The following is a 17,109-nucleotide window of genomic DNA, read 5'->3' as shown; positions in this document are numbered from 1 at the left end:
AAGTGACTGCAGGGTCCTGACACTTGTCGGTGGTCCCCTCCCCGAATCCCAACCCGAGGGCCTGCCGGAGGGACCTGGAGGGAGCCCACGTGCTGAGAAGCCTCCAGGCCCATCTCCTGAGAATGACCGGGTGAGAAAGGCGGACTCAGGCCCGCGGCCGGCCCCCTCAAGGACAGGTCGGGACGGCCAGCCCTGCCCCTGGATTCTGGAGCCGGCCGTGGAGCTGGCCTCGGGGCCTGCAGGGAGCCCAGCTCTGGCCAGGCCTGGCAGCAGCAGGCCCCTCTGCTCTCAGCCCAGAGGTCAGCCCGCCATGACCGCGGTCACGGGCCCAGAGGTAGGGAGGTCGTCTGAATGCCGGACAGGGAAGGAGGAAAGGGTCATTGCACAGCCAGGCCTGGCTTCCTGGGCTCTGTCTCTGCAGACGCCCCGGGAACGTCTGGTGCTGAGGCCGTCCCTTGAGAAGAGCTGCCTCCTTGGTGCTGTGCCCGAGGCTGGCGCACACAGGGCCTGCCCTGTGTGTCCTGGGACAGGATCCAGGCCCCGGTCATGCCGGCTTGTCCTGCGTTTCACCCTCCCTCCCTCCCTCCGGCCCCTCAGAGCCTGCTCTGTCTCAGAGAAGTGAGAACAGACCCAGGGTGGGGCCGGCAGTGAGCAGACGGGGCTGGCACACGGGTCCCCTTCCAGATAGTTCTCCCGGCTGGACTGGCTGCTCCTGGCCTGCAAGACAGGACGACGGAGCTGTACTTTCCTGTACTGTTCATTTGGTGCAAGCCGGTTAAGGGGCATGAAACAGCCAGTCCCGGGTCAGCTCCGGGTCAGCCCCGCGTCAGCCCCGGGTCCGCTCGCCGAGGCCGGCCCCTGAGAAATGCAGCAGAGGTGGTGCGGGCGTCGCTAACGCTCTCTGAAAGCAGCCCCCAGATGGAGCTGGTTCTACCGCTACCTGGTAATCCAGACAATAGCTAATTCACCATTAACTGACCAGTAACCAGTCATTTAACAAGTGCCCCTCCTTGCCAGGCTCTGGGACCTAAAGGACCACGTCGGTCTGTGCCTCCAAGTTCCTCTCCAGCAGGACAGGCCAGCGCCGGGATCCGGGCAAGGACAGGCTGGGAGAGGGAGGGCCCTCTGTCCTCCCTGACTGCATCCCCCGGGAGCATGGCCACTCCCCAGGACGAGGATGGCTCCTGGGCGTCTGCTGAGGGCGCGGACCTGGTGCATCCTTGGTCGTTGGGTCATGTGACCGTTCCACACACGGCTAGCCACTGAGCTCCTGCTGAGCACCTTCTGGCTAGCTGGTGGAACGCAGAGATGCCTGAGACGGGCGACCCGGTTCTCACAGGGTCACGTACGAGTCACCCTGACACGGTGCAAGGGGTCCAATACCCGCTCCTCTCCATTTAAAGCTAGGTACCCTAGTCGCTGTTACAGGACGGTGCCTGTCCGGGCCAGGCTGGGGATGGTGCTGGGGCTGGGCGAGCAGCCCGGCCCCGTCTGTCTCGGTGGGTGTGAACAAGCCCCTGAGAACACAACCGGGTATTGATTAACTGTGAGGCTCCTTTGGGTGTGTTGGAGTCCAGATAGAAAGTGAGAGGAAGCCGGGTCTCCGGGCCCTGGAGGAAGCTCCCAGAACTCGGCTCCCTCCCGTCTGGGGACAGGGCACAGAGGGGAGGGGCTGCCCGCGGGGGATGCCCTGGGGAGCACAGCCAGCCCCCGCGGCCACTGAGGCAGCCCAAGCGCCCTGGTCATGGTGGTGGCACCCCTGGGCCGGGAGGTGCTCCTCGGGCACGGGGCAGTCCTTGGGTCACGCCGCTTAGGCACCCCTGCCTTTAAAACACCCGGAGTCAGTCTGCTTTACAGACTGTCCTGAGCCCAAGCTGAGCTGAAGTAACAGCCAAGATGATTTGCCAGCACTGGGCCCCCAGCATGTCATAGCTCCAGTCGGATCCTCAGAAAGGGAAAGTGCCCTTTAGGGAGGTTTTCCCTTTTATAGAGAAGGAAGCAGAGACTGAAAGGGTTTTTTCCAAATGTAGAAAATGTGTACGGACCTCATTTGGGGCCTGGCAAGATGGGCCACCTGCACACAGGGCCTGGGAGAGACACACACCCGTTAGCTGTCTCGGGATCGTCTCTGCAAACAGTATGGGAAGCTGTGTCTGACCTGGGGGAGGCTGAGGACTCACGACTGCACAGTGGGGTCAGGCTGTGTCCCACTGGCCCTCGGAAGGCCTGGGTCAGTGCCCCGTCCAGCGCTGGGGCACAGTCGGGGCCCCGGGAACCAGGGCGGGCCCCAAGGGGAGTGGGCGGCCCCATGCCTGGTCCTGGAGGAAGCCGGCCGTTCACTGGCAGCATGGGTGGCCCCCAGGTGACAGACCAGCACTGATGCGTGGGCGAGTGAGGAGGTGACCCCGAGCATCACACTCTCTCCGTCTTCTCTTTCCTCCCCAGATGCACAACCAGGGCCGCAGTCAGGTTCCCTGGGGCCTTGGAGGCCTCCCGTCTGCTCCCGATGTGCTGTCCTTGCTGCTATCCTGCTGAGTGAAGGAGGAGCTGGGGGCCCTCCAGCTGGGAGGGGAGGACTCCACGGCCCAGGATAGTGTCCTGGGCCCACTGCATAAAATGCAGCAGGCTGGCCCCTCAACTCGTAGAAATGTATTCTCTCCCAGTCCAGAGGTTGAGGGTCCTGGCTCAGCATGCGGGCAGGTTGCTTCCTTCCAAGGCCGCTCTCCATGGCATGTAGACGGCTGCCCTCTCCTGTGTCCTCACACGGGCGTCCCTCTGTGCGTGTCTGTGTCTTGATCCCCTCTTCTTCTGAGGACCCCCGTCAGCTTGGATCAGAACCCACTCTAGTGACCTCATCTTCCCTTAATTACATCTTTAAATGTCCTTTCTCCAAACAGGGTCACATTCTGGGGTGCTAGGGGTGAGGGCTTCAACATATGAGTTTCAGGAGACATAATTCGGCCTGTAACGGTGCCCTTCCCAGGCTGCTGACACCACTGCAGGGGGCGCGGGCCACCGAGAGGGATGGCGGCAAGAGAGGAGGCAGCCAGGGGGAGCTGTCGCGGGGTGGGGAGGCAGGTCCCCGTCCTTGGCTGGGGAGGCGTGGGAAAGCCAGGCAGTGGGTGGTCCAGGCAGGGGTGGAGGCTGGATCAGGCGGGGTGGGCAGCCGCCAAGTCACGCCCTACAGGTGGGGAGAGATGCAGGCATAGAGCTGGAGCTGGAGAAGGAGGGTGTCCATTCAGGGATGGGTGGCCCCAATGCAGGGGACAGAGGAGGGGCCCGGGAAACCGTCCCCTGGGGTGAAGCAGGAGATGTAGTTGGGGGAGGAGGGATGGGGTGGACGTTCGAGGAGCAGGTCACAGCTGTGGCCGCGGAGTCCGACAGTGGAGGACCAGGCTGCTAGAATGAGCAATCACCCCCACCCCCATGATCTAGGTGGAAAATAATACCTTTGAGCAGCAACATTCTGGGTAAAAGGGTGGCCTTTGCTACCGGAGCGCACAGAACCACTTGAAAATGCATCACTTGCTCTGTCCTCGAAAACACAGATAATTTCCGCGCGTGCAAGCCGGGTGATCATCGGAGCATTTCCAGCCGTGCAGAGAGCTGGCTGCTATGCTTGCAGCCCGTGTCACCTGCTGTGTCTGTCTGATTATAGCTTTCCAGCGGCTCATTCGAGCCTGTGTGTTTATTTTAAGAATTCTTTCAACCTGCCAAAAAAAAAAAAAAAGTCTCATAACTGGCATTTCTGTTGGAGTGTGACCTGTGATAATTGCATCTGGAAGGTTCTGGCATCGACATATTCTGCTTTCATTCTCCTCCTGTCTCCTTTCCAGGAAACCAGAAGCTCTTCCGAGAGCATCATTTCTGTACCTGCTTCCAGCACCTCGGGGTCTCCAAGCCGCGTGATCTATGTGAGTTGGAGAGTGGGGAGGCCGGTGGTGGACGGTCCGGGCCTGGGTCATTGCTGGGGTGCCCTTGGGGGCTGGGGTGTCCTCAGGTGTCAGGGTGTGGGGCCGGCACTCTTGCCCCACCACAGGGCACAGGCCGGTGCAGACTTTTGGAGGTTAACTGAGAGACTTCGGTGAGGACTGTCGTGCCACCCGGGGACTACCTGGTTACACAGTGATGGTGCCCAAAGAGATGTGCTCACAACTGTGGTCCACAGGGCTGTCAAATCAGTATTGCGTCCCTGCCCCACAGCTAGGGCTTGTCTGAATAACTAATACTCGGGCTCATGTAGGACTGGGCAGGCGCTGCCAGAAGCGGTGCAGATCTGCACCTGTTAACCTGGGAAGTGTTTCCAACGTGTTCCTACAAGAAGCGTGTTAAAGATAATGTTACATGATCCCATTTTCATTAAAGAGTGTATGTGTGTGTGTGCACATGTGCGCGAAAAGGGGTATATGTGTGTACAAGTGTGTGTGTGCATATAGGCATGTGTGCATATGGGTGTGTGTACAAGTGTATGTGTGTGCGCATATGGGTGTGTGCGTATGGGTGTGTGTGTACAGGTGTGTACAAGTGTGTTGCATACGGGTGTGTGTGCATATGGGTGCGTGTGTGGGTGTGTACAAGTGTGTGTGCATATGGGTGTGTGCACGGGTGTGTGTACAGGTGTGTACGTGTGTGTAGGTGTGTACAAGTGTGTGTGCATGTGTGCACGTGCATGGGTGTGTGTACAGGTGGGTACATGTGTGTGCATATGGGTGTGTGTGTACGGGTGTGTGTACAAGTTGTGTGCGTATGGGTGTGTGTACATGTGTGTGCATATGGGTGGGGGGTGTACACGTGTGTACATGTGTATGTGTGTGTGCATATAGGTGTGTGTGCCCGGGTGTGTGCACGGTGTGTGTGCAGGTGTGCACAAGTGTGTGCATATGGGTGTGTGTGCACGGGTGTGTGTACAGGTGTGTACAAGTGTGTGTGCATATAGGTGTGTGCGTCCGTGTGTGTACAGGTGTGTACATGTGTATATGGGTGTGTGTTCATATGGGTGTATATGTGCGTGTGCATATAGGTGTGTGTGTACAGGTGTGCGCAAGTGTGTGTGCATATGGGTGTGTGTACAGGTGTGTGCAAGTGTGTGTGCATATGGGTGTGTACAAGTGTGGGGGGGGTGTACATGTGCGTAGGGGCATGTGTGTGTGCACATACAAATATAAAGTGATCGTGAGCTCTTTAATAGCAATGAGCTCTGGACTGCAGGTTCGGCAGTGGGAGGTGTTTTTGCTAATTTACCTGTGAGTGCCAAACTTCATTGTCTGGGGAAGAGTCTGAGGCTCTAAGTGCAGGCTGGGGGAGGGCAGGCCCTGGACTGGGTGCCTGGGCCTGGCTGGGCCACTGCAAAGAACAGCAGGTGTCTTGGGGCACACGTCACTTCTCCCATCCCCTTCCCACCTGGCCAGGACCTCTGCTTTCTCTCACACAGTGGGGGTTGGATTTGCTCTTCCTGACACCTTTTCAGCCCTGAATCTCACTCATACTAGTTGGATGCAGAGTCATTCCTGACCCTAATTCTGATGGGTAACAATACCATGCACTCTAGTCCTTGGGGGAACGTGATGATCATGAGCCCCGAGGTGAATCGCAGCATGGCCCTTTGGGAATGTGCACTCAGAGGCTCAGAAAGGGGGTATGAAGTCATCAGACCAGCTGTGTGCCCTTGGGTGAGGAGTGAACCTCTCTGAGCCTCTGAGAGCTTACCTGTACCAGAGGAGACCCACAGTACCTGCTGTCCAGGGCCCGCGGAGGGACAGCGTGGGAGCCCTGAGTGCAGCCCTGGGCCAGAGGGAGGACTTTGCAAATGCTCACTGCGGTGATGATCGGTATGACATCTGCGCTCGTAGCTCGGCCACCGTAGCAAGTAAATCCCTCAGGGCGGGTGGCTCCGACCACAGAAATGCGTTCTCTCCGCGTCGGGGAGGCCGGGAGCCTGAGATCCGGGTGTGGGCAGGGCTGGCTCTCCTGAGGCCTCCCTCCTTGGCTTGAAGTCTTCTCCTGGGTCCTCATGGGCTCGTCCCTCTGTGCATGTCTGCGTCCTAGTCTCTTCTTCTAAGGTCACGCGTCTGATGGGATCGGGGTCCACCCTCGTGACCTCATTTCACTTACTCACCTCTGGAAAGAGACCCCATCTCCAAACACAGTCCCACCTGAGGCCCCCGGGGTGAGGGCTTCAAAATACGGACTTGGCAGGACGTAATGCAGCCTACAGTGCCGTCAATGTCGTGAAAGATCTTAACTATGATTCCTGTTACTTCAATGAGACAAGGTCAGTGGAGCACTTAGTGGGGGGCCCGGCTTCCGTGGCCGCTGTGGCCACACGGCACATGGTGACCACTCACTAGGCGTGAGCTCCTCTTTTAAATGATCTGGCGTTTGACAAGGACCGAGGTACTGTAGTGACCGTGTGTTGAGCGGTGACGCTGGCCACTGCGGTCACGGCTTCTTGAAAGGCCCCATGATGGTGTGCAGTGGAACATTCGATGCGCCCCGCACCCCTCCCCCTCTTCCCCCTGCCTCCCCGGGTCGCTGCAGCCACGTCTCAGATGCCGCTCAGAGACCTGCAGAAAGTCGTCTGCATCACAGCGCGAAGCCTCGGAGCCCCTGCCCAAGAGCACACACGTCCTGTAGCAACACGTGGGCTCCAAGCACCCTCCTGGGTGCCAGGCAGGCCACGGGCCAGAGCCCCCCGGCTGTCTGCCCCCCCCAAATCAGGGTGGTGTGAGCACCCAGTCGGTGCACATCCACGGAACTCCTTCACCGAGGGGGCGTGAGTCCTCTCTCAGGGCTCTGCCCTGCTTTTTCTCTCGTCTCTCCGCCTACTGCGTGCCTGACACCGTGCTCAGTGCTGGGCCTCGAGAGGGGGCCCCTGATCCCTGCTGCAGCTTGGAAGGATCCCAGCTGCCGGGCAGCCCAGCAGCGCAGGAGAAGATGAACACCACGCGCTATCCGGCCACCCAGAGTAGCCACCACTCAGATGGGGCAGCACGCCCCTAGGTCTCTTTGCGCTGTATTTTTTTTTAACCCAAATGAGGTCATGCTGAATATTGTGTTTGTAACCTTTCTTCAGCATGGCAGTAAATCAGTAACTAGGCAAAGCAGAAAATCAGCATTATTACATTACAGTGTATTATTAGTGAGAGCTTATTGTAACTCTACTGTCGTCGATGGCCACATGTTATTATCGTTTATCATGCTGGACGGAGTATGGAGAGAAAAAAGCAAGGAGAAATCACGGGAACATATACACGTCCCAGTGGCCTTCCGCCAATTAGAGCGTAGCCCGTTGTCACGGCAACCGCCCCAAGGCCAGCAGTGGGAGGGAAGGGATCTGTGCGCCTCCTGCGCAGGGCAGATGCTGACGAGCTGGGAGCAGAGCCACTTGTCCAGGGCAGGCGTGAGCGGTGTTGGTGCCCTCAGGCCACCTCTCTGATCCGTGCCGTTTGGGGATCCGCAGGGGCCAACCCAGGGCTCGCTGATCCGTGCGCAGTGGGCTGACACCCGCAGATGGGCGATGCTCTGATCATAGCAGGGTCTGAGGCAGGGAAGGGGGTCCACCTGTGCAGAGACCTGTGAATGCAGGCCCCACCCAGCCCCTCGTTCCAGTGTCAGCTTTAATTTGAGGCTCATGAAATCCAGAAGGTGGGCAAGATGTAGGTGGTAGTCTCGTCTTGTAAAATGGTCCAGAGAATCCACCTGATTTTGGCAAATGCCCCATGGATTTTACTTCAGTTTGGCAAGCATGTCCCAAGGACATGCCAGGCATGGAGTTAGGGAGAGGGACTCTGTAATGAATCAGATCGAGTCATGGACCCCCAGAAACCACCAGCCCCAGAGAAGGGGAGACTGGTGCACCAACCAACATCAGCACTTTCACTTAAAGGAGACAAGCATCCAACCCAAATGGTGGAGGGGAGCGGGGACGGTCTCTCAGAGAGGGAGACCTGGACTGAGTCTGGAAGAACCAGCGGGTGAGAGGGCAAAGAGGCCTGGGAGAGAGAGCAGCAGGTGCTGAGCCGTCAGCCTCCAGACGGCCGGGGAGCCACAATGAGCTCACCGTGGTAGACAATATGGGCAGAGGGGTGGGCCACTAGCATAAGCAGGTGCACAAGAGGCCCTAGGAACTGCTCAGAAATTCTGATCAGGCCCCAACCTGACAACAAACGACAGACTTAGGATTTGAACTCAGGTCTTCTGAACCCTGCCCAGGGCTCCACAGGGAAGAGTCAGAGGTCTGAGACATCAGACGGACGTTCCCTCTCTCACCCTATATCACAAATGGCAGCATTCACCCCAAGAGCACCCACCAGCTCATGAGAGCCTTGGAGTCGGGTGGTCAGGGAAGGCTTCCTAGGGGAGGTGGGCTGGGGCTACTGAACCCAAGGCTGAGCCTGGCATGCTGGGGGCACAGGGAGGAGATACCTCAGGGGGAGTGGGCCGGGAATGTCAACCCTGCATTTGGGGACTGCAGTGAGGGCTTGCGTCGCCCACCCGGAGACCCTGCCGGAGGATTTGAGCTGGAGGACAGTGTGCTGGAGCTGGAGCTCCAGAGGAGGGCGATGGTGGGGAGCCCGGCTCTGGAGTCCGACAACCCGGGCCTCTTCCCACCCCATACCTCCCTGGCTGTGTGACTCTGGGTGAGCTACCTAACCTCTCTGGGCTCTGCTTTCTGCATCTATGAAGGGAAGGAACTGTGGGTGCTCCCCGTCACAGGCTTGTCGTGAGTATTTGGTGAGTGGATAATAAAAGGCTTAGGTCAAGGCCATCCCAGGGAAGAGCTCACAGTGCTAGCAGCCTCTGTCGGCGAGGTCTGTTCGGAGCAAGTGCAGCAGGAACGCCCCCGGAGGCTTTTGCCAGGCCTAGATGTGAGCACCAAGGGCCTGGACCAGAGCCGCCTGGGCTGGAAAGGGACAGCTAGTCCCACCACAGAGAGGAGTGTGGGCCCACGCTGGCCCTGGCCCGGTCACTGGGGGACGCTGGGGTTGAGCAGAAGCTTCCCTTGGGGTTCAGGTAGAGCCAAGCTGGTGGGGGCAGCCTGACATCCGGTAAGGCCAGGCTGAGATTAATGCTGAGAGCGGCGGCATGGTGGGGAAGAGGTGACCACATGTGTCCGCTCCGGGACGGAGGGGAACGGTGGCAGCCACAGCAGGAACACGGGTACTGACACAGATGATGGTTCCTGCTGTGATAGCTGAGGGTTGTGTGGCTGTGGTCCTGCTGTGCTCAGGGACCTGTTTCAGCCTTCCACATGCCCTCTGCATCCCCCTGGAGCAGGGAGGAGCGGCAGGGTGGGGGCAGTAGGCCGGAGCGGTGGGGCGACACAGGGAAGGCGATGCAGGAGAGCGGGTGGTCAGGCGGCCCTCACCTGAGCACATGCAATGGCTCCGTGTGCATCACCCGTGAGCACCTGCTGTGGGCCAGGTGCGGTTGAGCCCGTCTGCAGTCCTATCCCAGCCAGCCAGGCCAGTGCCAGGCCCTTTGCTGCTATAGCTCAAATGTGTGTGCGCAACCGTGTGTGAGTGCGAGTACGTGTGTGAGTGTGTGGTGGGTTGGGTGAGTGTGATTATGTGTGCAAGCGTGTGCTATTACATGGCAGTGTGTGCATGTGTTCCATGTGTGGGTGTGAGTTCGGGGGCATGAGGGGTGTGAATGTGGATTGGTGTGGGAGTGTGTGTGAGCATATGTGCTAGTGTGCAGTGGTGGGTGGGAGAGTGAGTGTGTGGTGTGCCTGCAAGTGTGGGTGTGTGAGGGGGTGTGGACGTATACCAGTTGTGCAAGTGTGCGTGCAAGCATTTGGCAGTGGGAGTGAGTGGGTAGAGGTGTGTAAGTGCATATAGTAGCTCTGTTGTAGGCACGTTCTCTATGTGCACGTGCATGTGTGTGTGTGTAGGTGTACACACAGTGCTTCATGTGCGCATACAGACATGCGCCCACTAGGTGTGTATTTAAATGCACGTGCACATGTACATGTCTTATGCGTGCACATGCATGAGCACGTGTGTTTGCATGCAGACACGGGCATATGTGCGTGTGACTTTAAAGTGCCTACACACGTGCCTGTCTGCATATGCACGTGTTTTAGGTACGCATGCATGTGTGTGCACGTGTGTTTGTTGCACGTGTGCGTTTGTATATGGGTGTTTTCATTTGCATGTACTCACACATGGGTGTGTGTCCATGCGCACATGCATGTTATGTGTGTTTGTGGGTGGGTATTATGCATATGCATCCATGTATTTGCATGTTGATATAAATGTGTGTGCATTTGCCCCTATGCATACATATGTGGTTTACATGCTTCTATGGGTTTGTGTGTGTGCATATATAGATGTGTGTAGGTATGTTTAGGCCATCAGCTGAGTCTCGGGGTCTGCTGGGCTCTGTGCCAGACAGGTGACAGGCTCTACCTCTTTGACCCTGGGGCTGTCCTATGCAGTCATCTGTCCCACTTGGCCATCTGAGAGAAGTAGAGGCGCAGAGAATACACTTCCTTAGGACTCTGTGGTCTTCCGTGGTGGGGCCGAGGGACCCAGGCCCACGTGACCACGAGGACTCCCTGGCCATGTGCCTTTGTCCCTTCACCCCATTTCACAGAGCCTGGGTCCTGGGCTGGGCCCCACTGTCCCCACGGCCGCCAGAGCACCTGCTGCCCTCTGGGCTGTGGGGTACAGTGCCCTCTGTTCTCTCTCTCTCAGGCGAAGCTGGGCGATGAGATTCTCGACTACAGGGACTTGGCTGCTCTTCCTAAAAGCAAGGCCATCTACAACATCGACCGCCCCGACATGATCTCCTACTCGCCGTACATCAGCCACTCCGCGGCGGGGAGGCAGAGCAGCCACGAGGTACGGCCCCCGCGGCGGGTGGTGTGCCCACGGCAAGGGCCGCATCCGCTTCCGCCCCCTCTGACCCCCGGCCTCCCGTGATCCCCTCCGATGGCCTGCGCGCATCTCCTTTCAAGAGGCCCCAGGGGCTCTGCCCCCACCCTCGCGGAGGGTCTCCTTCGGTGGGGGAGGAATTCGGAAACACGCTGGTGTGGAGGCAAGCTGCCGTCCTCAGCAGCTGGCCTGCCCCCCGTCTCATGAATCCCCTGCGCTGGTTTGACCACCTGTTTGGACCACACACGATGGATTCCCTGGTGTCCCTCGGGCGTGTCCTTCCCCGGTGACTTGGTTCTCACGGCTCCTCTCCATCTCACGTGGAGTCCGCTGTTGATTTTCCCTGCCCTTCGGTGGTCTTGAGACTCGAGTGTGGCCGTGGGTGCCCAGGATAGGTAGGAAGAGCGATTTGCCAGCTGGTGGCCTGAGCGTGTGTACCGTCCACGTGTGGGTGGCCGGGCACCAGTGCGCCCCCGGGGCAGGAGAACCCAGGACCTTCACACATCTCCCTGAGCCTTCCTGTCCGCTTCTCTGGGAGTGGGGCTGAGGCTCAGGGGCGCCACGCGCCGCGGGCCGGTGGCCACAGAGGCTGGGCCCCGCTGCAGAACACAAGGCAGGGCGGGAGGGCGACAAGGACGCCCGTTTGCTTGCTCAGCGGCCACAGCAGGCGCCCCTCCTGGCTGACTTGTGCCGCAGGGCACACCCGGGACCCTGACGATGTGGGTGACGTGCCCCATTCAGAGGGGGGACGGGGAGGGGTCCCGACCTGCCCCCACCTACCATGTACCCGAGCTGTGCACGGGGCTTTATCACCCAGCATCTGGTCTGAGCTCTGGTGGACAGCACTGAAGAGGGTTGGAGAGGTCCACTGACTTGGTCAGGCTCCCCCAAACAGTGAGCAGCAGAGCTGAGACAAATCCAGGCCTTTCTGCCCCAAAGACCACCTGCTGGCTGTTTCCTGAGCTGCTCTTCATGCTTCCTCTAAGACACGGGAACCAGATCTGGAGGCCTGGGGTCAAGTTCCCCACCCCCCCCCCTTGGCAGCCCTGGGCCACCCCACCCTCCCTGGTTGGAGCCTGAGATTTCCTGTGCAGACTGGCTCATGAGGGCCTCAGCCGTGTGTAGGTTCGCTGAGAATGCCACAGAGCCCTGGGCTGGGGAGGGCCACGCGGGCACGTGGGTGTGGGGCGTCGTCCCCCTCAGTCCTGCTCCCACGGGGCTGGGAGTGTCGGCAAACACACGAGCAGAGCACAGCAGCATGGGGCAAGTGCAGAGTCTAAGCCACACGGTCTCACACCGCACCCCTCCAGTGGCGCGCTGTGAACCACGGGTGCTTCCCTCCGTCCCCTGGCAGGTCACACTGCTGTGGCCGAGCCGTGTCACCACCGTCCGGGTCGCCGCCCACCTCTCTGGCCTGCTCACTCTGCACGGACACTGGGCTTTCCTGGGTATCCATGTCCCGTGGCCCTGCGCCACGGGAGTGAGTGTCCAGGATGCAGATGAGGGCGCAAGGCTCGGGCGACAGACATGCCGGCCCGGGGCTGTGCAGCTCACCGCGGCAGAGGTGGCACTTGGGCCGGGGTAGCCAGCCCCGGTCACCGTGGCCTCCACACCGGCTTTCGTCATCCCCCGGGGGTGTCAGAGTCCCCTTGCTCCCCCATCTCGGAGCCCCAGGGCTCTCCCCTATCCAGGCCCTGCCGCAGCCTGGCTGGGAGCCTGCGTGGTGGTGGTCTCCGTGGGGACCCTTCTGTGGGCAAATGATGGGGTGGGGACAGGGAAGCCCCAGAAGGAGGGTCGGGGCACTGAGTTGAGCAGACGCTGGCCTCAGGGCTGGGCGGCTCTGCCCGCTTCTCTGGAACGGCAGCCTTCCGGCAACTGGCCACCAGAGTGGGAGCGCAGCGGGGAAAAGAACGCGCTGGATGCTCGGGGTCCTGCCTTCACCTCTCTGAGCCTTAGTCTCCCGTTCCATGAAATGGGAGGATTGGGGGACACTCTCCCTTTCCATTCTGCGGAGAGGGGGGATCCCCAAACCCCGAGGCCCCGAACTGCCCTCCTTTCTCTGGGCCCCTCGTCTCTCCACTCTGGGGCAAACCAAGGCTGCCGGGCTCAGAGGATGTTGTCATCCCCCACCCCAAACTGATGGTCTTCCTTTTGGAAAATATGTCCTCGCGAGGGAGCAGCGGGTGTCAGGGTGGGCCGTTGTGGAGGCGCACTCCAGGGTTGGCCCCAAGAGTTGTCCTGGGGGCCCCTTTCTTGGGGTGCCATTGACCATATTTCTCCAAAAAGAAGGTTCTGGAATCCTGCGTCATGTCTCGTGGTGGGGTTCCTTTCCCGTGTGGAGGAGGATCTGGGCATGAGGACGCGTCTGTGCCCTTTGCTGTTTCTGCCCCCCCACCCCCAGCGACCTAACAGGCCACTCTGTGTGTTGTATCCACAGTCACCGCAGGTACTCTCACCAACGCCGACGGAGGTAACCCCCTGCCCCCCAGCCAACGCCCCCTCCTGCTCATGGTGCTGCCACCTGGGTTATAAACATAACCGCCCACGGCACCCCCAGAAGGGCCTCTGCGGCTCTTGACCATCTGGGTCATGGGGCCATGGTCCTCGGTGGCCTGAAATGCCATCCTTGGTGTTGGTTATTTTTATAATCACGTCTCATCTGCATGCTTCTGTGGTGTACCCGTCGGCCCTGCAGTGGCAGACACGTGGGCCATGGCTCTCTCGAGGTCTGGCTCGTGGCTTCCTGGAGAGAAAGCACCCAGGAGCCCGGGTTAGCCTGGGCCCACCTCACGCCGCTCTGAGTGGGACTTATGGAGCACCCAGATCCTCTCAGACGGATATTCCGAGAGCATTTCTCTATCAAATAACATTTATAGTCCGCAGCTCTGTCTTCCTATTTCCGAGAGCCACTGAGTGGTATGGACAGGTGCCCACCAGACTCCCATCTGCATGGGCATCGAACCCTCGGATTCAGGAATGCGCCCACCAGACCGGGCGAGTGGCCATCAGTGCCGAGCTTCGAAAACCACATGTGGCCGGCCAGGCCCTCGGACAGGCTAAGCGAGGAGAAGGAGTGCCCGTGGGGTAGAAACTGGCCAGTGGGGCTGTGCGGAGGATGCCCAGAGATGCCGCCACCCCAGGGAGAGAGCACCCATCGCCGTGGGTGGGATGGGCCAGGTGGGCTCAGAACGAAGCCAGGTGACAGCTGGTGGGTGTGATCCCAGCACGGGAACCAGCCTGAGCCAGCATGGAGGTGGGGGCACGGGCAGGTGTTAGGGACAGTGGTTCAGTGGGTTCTGCCGAAGGACAAGCCTTCGGAGGCAGAAGGTCGGCTCAGAAAGCATGAGAGCCACGAGGTCCAAACCCAGACTCTCCCCTCTCCTGTGCTTACCCCTGTGCTGGCCTCAGGGGCAAAGCAGGAGCATACCCCCACAGCGGGCTGCTGGACTGGGCCGTCCCAGGACTCTGGCCAGCGTGCCCCGCCACGGCAGGCCCAACAACCTGCCCTTCCCCTGCGCCATGGTGTCATGCCATCTCACGCCACCTGTCGCCTGCTCTGACTGCTCCCAACCGTTGCTCATCCTGCTTGAATGGAGTCTCGTGGGCCAGTGCTTGTGGGTCTGACTCAACTGGGCCACCCCACACGTGGGAGCCCCCCTTGGGTGGTAGGCGGGGGGAGAATGCAGAATCTCATGGTTCTCGAAGATCTCAAAGTGTCGTGGTTGTAAGGAGCTTGGGTGCTGGGGAGGATGGGGCAGGAGGGGCGCTGAGGGGTTCCGGGGGGAACCCGGTGCCTCCACCACCCCTCTTCCAGAGCCCAGTCGTAGGGAGGGGCTGATGGAGACTCTGCCTTCTGGGATCTGGGGGCACTGGGGATGTGCTCAGGCCACGGGGGGTGTCGCCACGAGGCCTGGCCCCTACCTGGCTCCTCGGGGCTGCCCTGGTAGATGCGGAGGATTTCGTCCTGGGGCCACGTTGAGTCAGCCTCTCTGGTCCAGAGGGCAACCGCCAGGAGGAGGGCGAATGCGTGGGGGGTGGGCAGTGCCCTCAGCTCCACCGTTCACCGGGCCATCTTCCCTCCCAGGGGGATCAGGATGACCGCTCGTACAAGCAGTGCCGGACCTCCAGCCCGAGCTCCACTGGGTCAGTCAGCCTCGGGCGCTACACGCCGACCTCACGGTCGCCCCAACACTACAGCCGTCCAGGTACTTTGCCCCCGGGGCTTCTTTGACCCCGGATGAAGCTGTACCTCTCGCTGCTTTCCCTCTTCTGACTTTGTCTCTTCCTTTACACAACTGGAAAGATGACGGGCCGGGTGGGGGATGGTCAGCGGGTGATGGGAGAGCCTGGCCGGGTCATGTGTCCGCGAAGGTCGGCCCCTCGTGTCTGGGAGGGGAGGACCGCTCCGGAGGCAGCTGGTTACCCTGCTGGTTGGAGGAGCCGTCTGGGGAAACACACGAGCAGCACTGAGCGCTTCGAAATGTTTCAGTCACAGGAGATGTCAGGAAGCTAAAGGAGCATAAATGCGGGAGACCAGAGGTCCGTGAGTCCCAGGCTCATGTGGGTCTGGGGGGGGTTGAGCTATGAGGGCAAGGTCAGTGGCCAAAAAGTAGTGAGAATATCTATTGACACTCTTCACCTGCAGCTGGGATGGTGGCCCTGAAGACAGCCATCCCCGTGGGAACATTGGTGAGGGCTTACTGTGCCCTCCCGGCAAGGAGACACCCGGGGCAGGGTGCTCTCTACCCCTAGCCCACCTCCTTTCCTGCCTGGCACCCAGCTGTGTATTGCTCACCCTTAGCTTCGAAAACTCATTGTTACCCTCGGTGTGTCAAAGCCCCAGGAACACTCCATGCACACACTGCCTTTGTGAGGGATTTTTCCAAGCTGCTTCCTCCTTGGCCAGCTGCTGCATGGCTCCATTTCCACATCCACGGGCTACAGCTCTAATTTTCGCAGCCTTTGTGGAAAAATCAACTCATTCATTTGCAAAGTTATTTTCATTGACTACCTGCAATGTTCTTGGAACATCCTGCTCAATAAGTGGAAAGTGGATAAATCAGTGAGTGAGTAAGTGAGCCAGTGAGTGTGTGAGTGAGTGAATGAGTGAGCCAGTGAGTGTGTGAGTGAATGAATAAGTGAGTGTGTGAATTGATGAGTGAGTGAGTGAGTGAATGAGTGAGCGAGTGTGTGAGCGAGTGAATGAATGAGTGAGCAAGTGAGTATGTGAGTGAATGAGTGTGTGAGTGAACGAATGAATGAATGACTGATGAGCGAGCAGGCGAGCAGGTGAGTGAGGAGTGAAGGGCAGTCAGGCTCCCCAAGCGCCCTCTCTGAAGGCCCCTCTCCTGACCCCCGAGCACCGTATTTTGGGTCACCCAGGCTTGTGGGCCGTGCCTGGCCAGGTGCTCACCTCCGAGAGCCAAGACGCATATCTCAGTGGGATGAGGCCAGGTGCCCGTCAGGTGCACGCTCGCCTGGGTCCAGCCAGCAGCTCTCCACCTGTGTTTGAGGCCAAGGAGCCCCCCAGTGGAGGGACAGGCAGGGCTCCAGAGCCCGGGGCTGCCACCCTGACCCTCAGAGGGCCGGGCTTCCTCACTCAGAGCCTGGAGCAGACTGGTCTGAAGCGCATCTGGTGACTCCCCCTCAGGGACCTCACAAAGGTGTGCCTTCTTCGGGAGAGGAAGCGCGAATGTTCCTAGCGGAGTGGGGCCTAGGACTGTGTTGTGGCTTTGCGGCTAGCGGGCCCGGGGTGGACTCTGACTTGCTCTCTGTTGCCTGCAGCTGGTACTGTGAGTGTTGGTACCAGTAGCTGCCTGTCCCTGTCCCAACACCCAAGCCCTACATCCGTGTTCAGACATCATTACGTCCCCTACTTCCGAGGTAAGGTGCGCAGGGCCGCAGGCCACGGGCACTTGCAGGGCGTCTGGCCACGCGTCTGTGTCTTGCTGTCCTGTGTCCGCCGCATGGCTTCCCTGAGCCCTGTGTCTCTGCTCGTGCTCCCTGCTGTGTGTCTCGTGGGTCCAGCCCCGTTTCTGTCGGTGTGTCAATGTTCCTGGGATGAGGGCGTAGGCAGCTTGCTGTGGGAAGGAGTGAGTAGTGAGGAGCCGAGTGAGAGCCGCAGGGGCAGGAGGCTAGGATCTCCCTCGCACCCAGTCTGGGGCCTCGTTCCCAGGGCCTTTCCCCCATGACCCCCGTTGATGTCCCATGTCAGCTCCGCGGGGACACAGGG

General features: G+C 59.8%; 1 protein-coding gene across 1 annotated transcript in view; it reads left to right on the top strand.

The window, feature by feature from the left end:
• Positions 1-17,109, top strand: part of ABLIM2 (actin binding LIM protein family member 2) — a 146,453-nt gene that overhangs the window by 85,255 nt on the left and 44,089 nt on the right. The window contains exons 9-11 of the mRNA XM_088021245.1: positions 3,837-3,914; positions 10,698-10,844; positions 14,962-15,082. Of these exons, the coding sequence (XP_087877371.1) occupies positions 3,837-3,914; positions 10,698-10,844; positions 14,962-15,082 (346 nt within the window). The remainder of the gene's footprint in view (positions 1-3,836; positions 3,915-10,697; positions 10,845-14,961; positions 15,083-17,109) is intronic.

The sequence above is a fragment of the Eumetopias jubatus genome, unplaced genomic scaffold, assembly GCF_037043125.1.
Source record: "Eumetopias jubatus isolate StellerSeaLion01/CBP00866 unplaced genomic scaffold, mEumJub1_p1.0 scaffold_2, whole genome shotgun sequence".
Taxonomy (NCBI): Eukaryota; Metazoa; Chordata; class Mammalia; order Carnivora; family Otariidae; genus Eumetopias; species Eumetopias jubatus.
This window is presented reverse-complemented; position numbering and strand designations above follow the sequence as displayed.